General features: G+C 38.1%; 1 protein-coding gene across 2 annotated transcripts in view; it reads left to right on the top strand.

Moving 5' to 3' along the window:
* Rexo2 (RNA exonuclease 2) overlaps positions 1 to 10,459 on the top strand; it is an 11,886-nt gene extending 1,427 nt beyond the window's left edge. The window contains exons 1-7 of one of the 2 annotated variants that reach the window (XM_023721210.1): positions 210 to 432; positions 799 to 882; positions 4,084 to 4,161; positions 4,758 to 4,869; positions 6,133 to 6,241; positions 7,574 to 7,627; positions 10,050 to 10,459. In XM_023721210.1, the coding sequence (XP_023576978.1) occupies positions 799 to 882; positions 4,084 to 4,161; positions 4,758 to 4,869; positions 6,133 to 6,241; positions 7,574 to 7,627; positions 10,050 to 10,179 (567 nt within the window). In that variant the 5' untranslated portion in view covers positions 210 to 432 and the 3' untranslated portion in view covers positions 10,180 to 10,459. Of the gene's footprint in view, positions 1 to 209; positions 433 to 798; positions 883 to 4,083; positions 4,162 to 4,757; positions 4,870 to 6,132; positions 6,242 to 7,573; positions 7,628 to 10,049 lie in introns of those variants that run through there. The other variant, XM_023721209.1, reaches the window with a different exon arrangement.
* Positions 10,460 to 11,152: the final 693 nt, after the last annotated feature.

The following is an 11,152-nucleotide window of genomic DNA, read 5'->3' as shown; positions in this document are numbered from 1 at the left end:
CGGGCTGGGCTGGGTCGGTGCCGGGCCGCCGCAGCTTCTCGGAAGGGAGGAGTCGCCCGGGGCTCTCGCCCGCCCGGACGCGGACTTCAACGCTCGCCCCGCCGTCTCCGGGCTCCGGGTCGCGGGTGGGGGCGGGGCTGGGCGGCGCGCTTCTCCCTTCCCCCACAAAACCTTAAAGGACCCTCCTGGAAGTAATGGGACTCGGAGGTGACTCAGCCTTACCCCTCTCGGTCCTCCCTCAGCCGAGGAACGTGAGGCCCGAAGAGAGGGGTCGATTGTGGCACTGTCGCTGCTGGCAGGAGTCCGCGATTGGGACCCGGACCCGATTCCCATCCCATCGGTGTTAACGCACGCTTCTTGCCAGGACCTTTTGCCCCTTCCCCCTCGAGGCTCGTTTTTTCTCTCCATGAGATGCAGAGATGCAAATCATAGGTACTCTCTGCATTAGATTGTGGCGAAGATCGAGTGATGTGAACGGAAGAATTTTGTGAACTGCCAAGTATAGTGATGTTATTATCTGTCTTTTCTGTAATTGAGGGCTGTCTCAATTTTACTTATTCTGCGTCTGTCCCAGGCTAGGATGAGTGTTAGTGCAAGCCTTTGGTAAGTGTTTGTTGAGTAAATGAAGATTCACGTTTGTATTTTGAGTACTTGTCCGAGGAAAGTTATTATTGTCTCTATTCTGGCTTCGGAATATAAAGTGAATATGCTTCAGAGAATTCTTGTTGAGTAAGCTTGGGTACAAGAGGCCCGAAAGAGGTTTTTTTTGTGTGTTATATATTTATTTTTTTATTGCAGATGACAGGATTGGACATTGAGAAGGACCAGATTATTGAGATGGCCTGTCTGATAACTGACTCTGATCTTAACATTTTGGCTGAAGTAGGTGATGCCATATAACATAATCCTACTGTTTGGAGGGCATTGGAAATCTAAAAATCATTTTTTCCCGTCTTGTTACTTAAAAAACAATTGAGATCCACATAGATTACAGCCCAAAGTAATAGTTGAGGTCATGGTAGAATTGGTACTAGATTCAAAGTAACTGGTTTATCTTAGAGCCTGGTTAATTTTTCAGTTAACCAAGTCAAAAATTTACATTTAGTGAGAGTTTACGGTGTGCACGGCATAGTTGTGTTTTTGTAGTCCCTCTTAGCCCTCACATCAGCTATAAAATAGGTGCTGTCATTATCGTTAAGGGCTTCTGGGTGCAGTGATGTTGAGTGCTTTGCCCTGGGCCGATGGGCTAGTTATTAGGGAAGCCATTTTAGTTTAACCCAAGAAGTCCCAGGAAAGTGCTCCTAACCAGTAATAATAATGGTGGTCCCATCAGGTTTGGTGACTCATAACAAGGTTTATACCTTTATGTCATAGCTTTGAGTTTAACTTGATTTCATATACAGTTGTCCTTCTGTATCCATAGGACATTGGTTCTAGGCCTCCTTTAAAGAGAACAAAATGTACAGATACTCAAGTCCTTTATATTAAAGGCATACAGTCTTTACATAGAAGCTATGTACATCCACTTATATGCTTTCACTGATCTCTGGATTATTTATAATTCCTGATATGTGAAATTTATGCAAGTAGTTATGCTATGTTGTTTAAGGACTATGTTAGTTTAAGGATGAATAACAGGAAAAAACATTGTACATATGTTTTCCTTCCAAACTTTCACAGATTTTGGCTAAATCTGTGATGCAGAAGCTGTGCTTAAGGAGCTCTGACTGCCTTTTTCTCAAGATTTGTGTTTCTTCTGCTTCTAACAGTATTTCTAGAAATGCTTTCTTGTTGACATATGGCCGTGATAAAGGTTTTTACATGCCACTTTAACTGAAGCATTAAGCAAAACAAACAGCTGTTGCGCTTCAGCCACTCCTGAAACATGTAATCAATGCCTGATACTGTCTCCTTTGAGGGAATGAAATCCCTGACTGTGATGACTGTTTCATATTGTCAGCAGCATTTAGAGTTATTAAAAGAATACCTGTATCCAAGAAAAAAGGAAAGGAAAAAACCTGTGGGAGAAAGTAGAGATGGTGAAATAAGTCCCAGAGGGTAGGATTGATGGGTTACTGGCAGGGGATAAATTTCATAAATCTGTACTTCAGACTTTCATTTATTTCTTAGGGAGGAAAAAGAGGTGAGAAGGCATCTCCCAGATAAACTGTCGCATTTATAGAGGGTGGACTTACGTTCCTGACAGGGCTTTAGAATCATTAGACTATTTCTCATAACTTTCCTTCTAAGCATTATACAAATAAGGCCCTGAGTTTTTGGTCTGGTTGCTTTTTTTGTGACTTGGAATTTACTGGAGACAAATAGGGAAGAGAAGTGTCTTTATTTTACCGGTCCTACTTACTCTTGGCCAAAGACATGTTTTTTTTTTCTTAGATTGTTGATATAATGTGAAATACTGGCAGTTTAATGGACCCAGCAGGTTGATATGTGCCCTGGAGGAGATGTGGGTTTGTGTTCACACAGCTGCAGATTAGTGGAGCTGTTTTAAATACACTAAGTCAGATGAAGATTAAGTTGTTTTTCTTTCATTATTCTTCTTTTTTTTTCCTTAAAAAAAAAAAAAAAAGCTTTGGGGCTATCCATTCTATGGAAAATAGGTTTTATTCTCATATTGGTTTGAGGAAAATGTTTTATGAAGTAGAGGCATAAGCATTGGATTCTGAAATTATTTTGTGGATAACTTAATTTACTAAACTACCAGATCTTGTAGACTAAATTAGTAGATTTATATATAGGTAGTTTGCTCTCTGCCAACATTGTTAGAAGCTTTTTTTTTTTTTTTAAAAACAGTATGAGGTTTTTTAACTATCAGAGTAAACTTTTTGTTTCTCTGTGGAGATTGCCAACACCAGTTTCTTTATTTGGCTAAAGCTCCTTTTCTGTTGTAGGACTGAAGTGTTATTTTAGGCTGATTCTAGTCACTTCTTCCAGTGATGGCAAACTTTTTAGCACTGGTAATCATAATACTTTGAATATATAGAATAGTTCTCTTGCAAACAGACCAAAGAACTTTCGTATGTATAATTTCTTTTATCCTGTTAACATCCTGATGAAGGAAGGAGGACTTTTTTATTGTTATTACTCTCTTCCAGAAAGACAAGCTTGCTTTAATGTGCTGGTCAGGCTCGTTACTGCTGGACTCTGTCCAAAAGACTCACAGTTAAAAAGCGCTGGTTAAATAGTGCTGAGAATTTGAGGTCCATTTTTTTTTTTCTCCCCAGAGCCTTTTTTTTTTTAAACTATAAAACTACTCTCAAAGATATAGTGGGTAACTTTAAAGTATGTGAACAGTAATCTATTGGAATTTTGTTTTTTCTCTAATCCTGTTTTATTTCCCCAAATTTATGTATTTCCTTGTTGTTGTATATCCATATATAAATGCATACATTTTAAAAAATAAGTATAAATCAAATCATTTGTGTGTTAATATTCCAAAATTTGCTTTTTATACTTGGCAATAGTGGTATTTTTTAAAATGAACTTATCATCAGGAACTGGCAGACTTTTTCTGGAAAAAGCCAGATACTAAATAGTTTAGGCTTTGAATCACATAAAGCTCTGATATTTATTATTATTATTATTTTTATAATTCTTTACTATTTAAAAATGTAAAACTCAGGCTTAGTGGTAACTTTGAGGCCTTGGTTGCAGTCCTCAGCGTGCTCACCTCCGGTCTCTCTTTCTCTTTTTCTCTCTTTTTCTCTCTTTCTCTCTCTTTCTCTGTCTCTCTTTTGTCTGTCTGTCACAGACATGAACTAGAAAAAGGGAGTATAGTTTGCTGGATCCTGGTAGACATTTGCCTTCCATTAATAGACATTGTGGTTTTGAGTTGTGTGTATTCTTTTTTGCCTTTATAAGTGAATGAAGGAACATTCCTCTGAGAGTTCCAAAGTGTCCTTATTTCTTTTTTGGATAGAACGATCAGGTAGGCAAGCTTTATTTCTTTTTGTACTGTGACTTGAACTCGGGACCTTGCACTTGGCAGGCACTGCTAAGCTTTATTTGTAAGAGCAAGGTTACTCTTTTAGATTCTTTGTTACTAATGGCTTTTTCCTTCCACAGGGTCCTAACCTGATCATAAAGCAGCCAGATGAGTTGCTGGACAGCATGTCCGATTGGTGTAAGGAGCATCATGGGAAGGTAACATTACCAAATAACAGGATTGCTGCTTTGGGGATCAGTAACGAGCTTGTTGCACCCACATCTGAATCCTATACCATTGTTGGATGGTATTGAAAAAGGGTTAGAGGAAGATTGCTTGGCAAGCCTGGGAAACTGCTTGCTTGTTTACTTTGCATCTTTGGGACCTCTCGAGATCATCTTCTCCTGAATGTCCTCTTTTTTCTCTCCTACATTCAGTCTGTCGCGAACGCATTGTGGATTATCAAGTATTACTCAAGTCAGTCTTTTGGATAAGGTTAGACATCAACTCTTAGAGAAGGGGGAATGCTGCTCTTCTGTTAATAGTTGTTTCTTCCCAGAGGTTCTGTCTTTGGACTTTTGAGTACCATCTTTTTTGACTGTGTGGAAGTGCTATTAACAATGAGGAATATAACTTACTTGGCTTGGATTCTTTAAGAAAAAAGTTTGTGTAAAGTTTTAGTTTGAACCTGAGCTCTAAAACTGGTCCATCTGTGATTATATTTGCCCATTTTAGAAGTGAAATTTCATTTCTGGATACCTTTAAAAACTGACTTCATGTGTTTCTGGTGGGGGCTGGGGATTCTCTCTTGCAGTCTGGTCTTACCAAGGCAGTGAAGGAGAGTACAATTACATTGCAGCAGGCAGAGTATGAATTTCTGTCCTTTGTACGACAGCAGACTCCTCCGGGGCTCTGTCCACTTGCAGGTAAAATCTAATCCTATGTATATCTTGTAGATAGTCTTCCATTGTAGTGGTTCAGGAGACTGAAGTTCCAGAAAGACCAGCCAAGATCATCCATGTCTTCCACTTACCCTGATTTGGGTTGTACATCTTGCTTTTGTGTTCAAGTTTACTTGTGTAGTTTACAACATGACGATTGGGGAAATGTCTGACATCTGACATGGAATCTGAGAAACAGATGAATTCAGTGAAAATCCCCCCCCCCCAGCTTTGTTGTGGAAATATTTCAAATGCATGGAAAAGTTGGATTTAGTAATTATTATCCTTGTGTCATTTTTATTTTACTATTTTTTTTGAACATTTAAAAGAAAATTGCAGTCATCATGACACTTTATTCCTAAAAACTTCATCAAGTATCTCCTAAGGAATATTTTGTTATGTAAAAATATCATTAGTGCATTAAAAATTAAAGTCTTTAATATATGACATCTAGCCCATATCCAGAGTTTCTCAAAATGTTTAATTGTTTCTGAATCAGTGTTCACTCAAAGCTTATACATTTAATTTGATTATCATGTCCTATTAGTCAGTTTGAAATTCTGTCCCATCCTTCTTTTCTTTTTAAATGCTTATGACATTGACTTTCTAAGGAAACAAGGCCAGGTGTATCAGAATTATTAGAGGACTGACACTGTGAGAGAGAAATGTTCTTGGAGGTGTATTTGTATTTGTATGTGTAAGTTAATGTGATAACACTTTCCTTAAACATTCATAAAGAAAAGTTTGGCATTACGTATGAGAGCATATATTGTATAAATGTTTTCTCCAGCCAATGTGGCTGATGTCTATTTAAAATTTAGTGTTTTTAATTTCTGTATGGAAATATGAATATGGATATGATCTGTTTAAACATTTGGATTGTAAATAAAGTTTTATCTACTTATAATTCAGCTAAATTTTAAGTGTTAGTGGTGTGAATTTTTTGACACTGGGAGAAAGTTTGCACATCTGGCATGAAAAACAAGTACATTTATGTATTTTAAGCATGTGGAATGATCTTTTAGTACATAAGAGCCATTTACTAATTTATTATCTTCTAGCTAGACTGACTAGAAACTGGGAAATCTGCATTTGGAAACTAGTAAGACACACTCAATACTGATTTAGAAATTTAGAGATGCTTATAGGAATTGTTTGGATTAAAATTATTTCAAATACAATTTATGACTATATCCTGTTGTGTACCACTAGAAATACAGAGATGCAGTATGCTTCATGTCTTTCTAGGAAATTCAGTTCATGCAGATAAGAAGTTTCTTGACAAATACATGCCCCAGTTCATGAAACATCTCCATTATAGGATAATTGATGTGAGCACTGTTAAAGAACTGTGCAGGTAAGGGTTCTATTTAGGGTCCATTAACTTGCCTTATTTAACATGTTTTAATTGAAAATTTGTGGAAAATAATTGAATAGAGCTGAGGGTGCTAACTGGGCATGTATCTTTCCCGTTCTTGTACAAGATCTTAATTTTTCCTCGCTAGTGAGACTTGGGCGAAACATCAAAAGTCTCCGTATAAATTTCATCTGAAAATGTGTGGAGCACTCACTTTGTGCCAGGAGTTGGCTTATCTGCTGGGAACATATGGAGGAAAAGCTCTTAAGTAGTTGAGAACCTAGTGGGTTGGGAGAAATATAGAAAACACGCTCTAACAATGTACTGGGAGATGACTTCCGTGACAAGAATGCATGTAGACTGTGAGGGAGCTGGAGAAGGAATACGTGGCCATGCTGGAGCAGAGGAATGGGAGTCAGAAAGCTGTACGCAGGAAATAGCTTTTCAGTTTAAAGAAGGAAAGTTTTTTAAGGCGTTTAAGGATATTACATTCCTGAGAGTGGGCAGAGATGAGAATGTGAAGGAGCAGGAAGCCAAAGGCAAATGTGTGCAAGAATTATAGATAATTTGATAATGCTGGAGTGCAAGATGGGAGGTTGGCAAAGGCAGGACGCAAGGCTAAATAAAGTGTGAAGGGCTTGTGCATAGTTCCGTTGAGGTTAGTAAGGGATGGGATTCCTTTGATAATGTTTAGAAGAATGGATAATATAATTAGATCATTCAGATTATAAAGTGGGAAGAAAAAGGAATAGGGAAATAAGGGAGACAATCACCTTGGAAGGAGAAAAATGACCTATGACCTAGCAAAGTGAGAGGTTGTGGGGGAGGGGAATGGAAATAGAATACTGGAGAGGCTTAGTTGGCAGGATGCCAAAGGCTCAAATGAGGAAAAGGAAGAGTAGACAGTGATTCTGGCATTTGGAGTTTGGGCAGCATAGGTAGAGTTGGAACTGTTCTAAGAAAAGGGAAAATTAGAGGAAGACTAGATTTGGTGGATGGGTGGGAGCTATTGAGAAGGCTGAGTGTGGGTTTATATATGTTTTAAAGTGTCTGGTGAGCGTTTATGTGCTGTCTAGTAGGCAGTTGGATATTTAGGGCAGAGACCCAGAAGGGCTGAGCTGGAGCTAGACATTCAGGAACCCTCTCCATTGATGAATTTGCTGAAAGAAAATAAATACATTGAAGAGAGGAAAAGGTGGATGGTAGGATGGTAGGCAGAGGCAATGTGAGAATCCAACCCAAATGTCTTTTTCAGTGTTAATTAATTACTTGAAGGAGGTAGCTATTATTTGAGACATTTTCCTTTGAGAGTTCCATTTCTGCTGTGTGTAGACGCTGGTATCCAGAGGAATATGAATTTGCACCAAAGAAGGCTGCCTCTCACAGGTAAGAGTGGGCCCCCGGTGCTTGTCAGCCCGACGTATGTCATTTCTAAATTAGTGTCTCTTCTCCACTCTTCTTCCTTAGGGAAAGGTAGAGGTCAAAAGGAAGAAAGGTAATTTTATTAAGATATCAGGAATTCTGGTCAGGATTCAGGTATTCCATTCCGAAGAGGATTGTGTAGTCTTTTTTTTTTTTTTTTTTTTTTTTTTTTTTTTTTTTGTCTTGTGATTTCAGACTACATTATAGTTTCACAACTTTTAGGTAACTTGATTTATACTCGATGACGTAATCTATAATCTTCCTAGAGAGAAGCAACATGAATTTTCTTGTCATTTGAAATTAGAACACTTTGTGTATAGTTGTATAATACTGATGTCCTGTGTTGACATTTTCAGGTTATTTTGCATTGGGCATAAGTACACAGTGAGGTTAGAGATCTTTTGCATCAAATGTATTGGACCATTTCCATTTTCTTTTGTAGTTTTTTAGAAACATGAAACCTGATTTGGCTTTTAACTGTAGTCTTGGTTCACTTAATACTGAGTTCACATTCTATGCAATGCAGTTTGAGACAGATTAGTCCCACGTGGATAGTGTGATTTTTTTTTTTTTTTTTTTTTTTTTTTTTTTTTTTTTTTTTGGGTATGGAACTGGGGATTGAATTGAGGGCCTTGTGCATGCTAGGCATTTACTGCTGAGCTTACATCCTCCTCAACCCTTTTTTAATTTTTTGAGACAAGATCTTGTTGAATTGCCAGATAAGTCTCAAACTTACAATCCTCTTGCCCTGGCATCCTGACTGCCTAGCATCTTGGGTATTTTTATTGGATGTGGCTGGAGTAGAGCATGGCAGTTCAGTTCTAGAATACGTAGGGCTTGAAATGTCTTAGATTTTAGAATTTTTTGGATTTTTAGAATAGTACTAATATACCTGGATTGTTTATCATTACGTAATGCCCCTAAAAAAGTTTTGATGAAGCCCTCTGTTGTAAAACACATTGGTATTTCTGTAGTGACACATGGATGTTCTCACCAAGTGGCATAATTAATCACTAAAGTCTTATGTCTGGGTTGGGATTGGTTGGGATTTTTTTTGTTTTTGGTATTGAGGATTGAACTCAGGACCTTGCACTTGTCAGGCTAGCACCTGTGCCACTGAGCTATAGCCCCAGCCCTGGATTGGTTGGGTTTTGCTGTATTGTGGTTTATAAAATTACTATGGGGTTTCACATGTGTCTTGATACTTAAGTATTATGACAAATTGTGTACCGTAGCTAGAGGCTGTATTTTTGACAACTGAAGCTCTCTTCATATACCCAGGACCTTAGAAAGCAGATTGTTTGTAACAGCCTAGCCACAGGAATGATTGTTATGAAGTTTGTACATTCCATTTTCTGTAAGAGGCCCTTAGCCCATCACTCAGAACTTACTTCCTTGAATACTGTTCTAATAATTTTGGTTAGCTAATTTCTGAGATGATAGCGGGTGAGAACTCACATTTTGGAAGAGAAAAGCTATTATAGGTAAGCTGCCATTGGTTATAGAACTATATAACCAATCAGGAGAGGAGGTGGATTCTCTTTTATGGCTAGGTACTGTCTGATCTGATAATTGATGTTTATTATGATGAATGAGTCACGAGTTTTGTTCAAGGGTATCATTGTATAGTTGAGGGATGTTAAACCTTGCACAGTTTCTCAAACTATTTCATATACTGTTTATAAATATTTCACAGTTGTAGAGAAATACTGAACACTTTGGCTCCTTAGGAATTTATGATGCACATTAATTTATTAAATGCTTTGCAGAGAACTCTAGAAATACTTAGCTTTTCCTAAACTTTCTTTACCCTGGAATTTTTTTTCTTGTCCTAGAACACACATTACCATCTTATGGAACAGTTTGGGGAGTTTTAATCTATGTTTTACAAGTTTTGTTAATCATCAAAAGTTTTTTTAGGGCCAGCCAAATAGCTCAGTGGATTAAAGCGCCTGCAAGCAGGCTCAGGGGCCGAGGTTTGATCCTGGGGCCTGCTGTGCTGGCCCTGCCCCCGGGGCATCCTGAGAAGGCAATTGAGACTGGGCGTGGTGGTGCGCGTCTGTAATCCCAGCTCTTGGGAGGCTGTAAACAGGTGGATCACTACAAGTCTGGTCTAGTAGTGAGACCCTGAACACTCTGTAGACCCTTCCCTAAAATACAAAAAACAAAACAAAACCAAAAAAAAAAAAAACCAAAAAAAAAACCCAAAACAAAATAAAAAGCTTTTTTAAAAAACTTGCCTCTGCGTTACTGAAATGTTCCATTTCTTGGTGATTCTGGATAGTAGCATTTATAGTAACTTGTTGTTCTTAAGTTACTTAAGTTTATAAAATAATTCCATCTCTAATTTTGGACATTTTATTCAGTGTGGTATGTTTGCTTATAGGGCACTTGATGACATTAGTGAAAGCATCAAAGAACTTCAGTTTTACCGAAATAACATCTTCAAGAAAAAAACAGATGAGAAAAAGAGGAAAATTATAGAAAATGGGGAAAATGAGAAGACTGTGAGTTGATGCCAGTTCTCATGCTGCCACAACATAGTTCTCTGGAAGCGACTTCTAGTGGTTTTTTCCCTCCTTTTTCATGCTGATTGTTTGGCAGAGCTCTTTTAGTTAACTTTCATCTCCAGATTACTCAAGCACACAACACTATATACTGTTTCCATTGTACACTGAAGCTCCTTTGTAAGTACCAGGTCATGCCCATCCCTTGGTACATACTTGCATTTGCTTTTAGACTATTTCTTTTGTTTAATAATAAATGAATAAATAAAACTAGTTGTATTGAAATGCACACCTTTTTGTACCATCTGTTATTTAGAACTGGGAAAAGATGGCTTTTTCTTGTGTTATGGCTAATGTTTAAATTCTTACACACTTGGATTATGTTTCTACGTCAAATAGGAAGTGAATTTATTCTGTTTTGCTTTACAAGTCAATAAAATAATGATCTAGGTACAAAGAAGCAGATTTGGACTTGTTATCGAACTCACAGCTCTGGAATAGCTACCTCTTCACTACTTTGAAGAGATTCAAGTTGACCACCCAGCAAACTGACATTCTGTAAGTAGCAACTAAAGTTTATTTCCTGGATGATGTGTGCAAGGCAGTCACTCTGCTGGGCTTACATAACGTCACTAGTTTGCTGTTCTATTCTAGGTCAGTTAACAGCCAAGACAGGATTTCAGTTTGACTATATTAACTCCTAAGTTTATGTGGTCAATTGACTACAGTACTAATGTGGGTGCCGTAGAGGTCAACTGAATAATCGTGTGAGGAACAGATCTAATTTTCATGAATACTTCTTTCAGATAAGGAATCAGAACTGGGAAGGAGGGGGCCGGGGAGAAGCCTCAGTGGAATAAGCGCTTCCCTGGCAAGCGCAAGGGCCTGAGTTCAATCCCCGGTTCCACCAAAAAAAAAAAGAACTGGGAAGGGCTTTCGTATGACCTCCCTGTCTATGAGAACTACTGGACTTCAGGACTTA

This window comes from Octodon degus, unplaced genomic scaffold (assembly GCF_000260255.1).
Source record: "Octodon degus isolate 3935 unplaced genomic scaffold, OctDeg1.0 scaffold00080, whole genome shotgun sequence".
In the NCBI taxonomy this organism is placed as follows: Eukaryota; Metazoa; Chordata; class Mammalia; order Rodentia; family Octodontidae; genus Octodon; species Octodon degus.
This window is presented reverse-complemented; position numbering and strand designations above follow the sequence as displayed.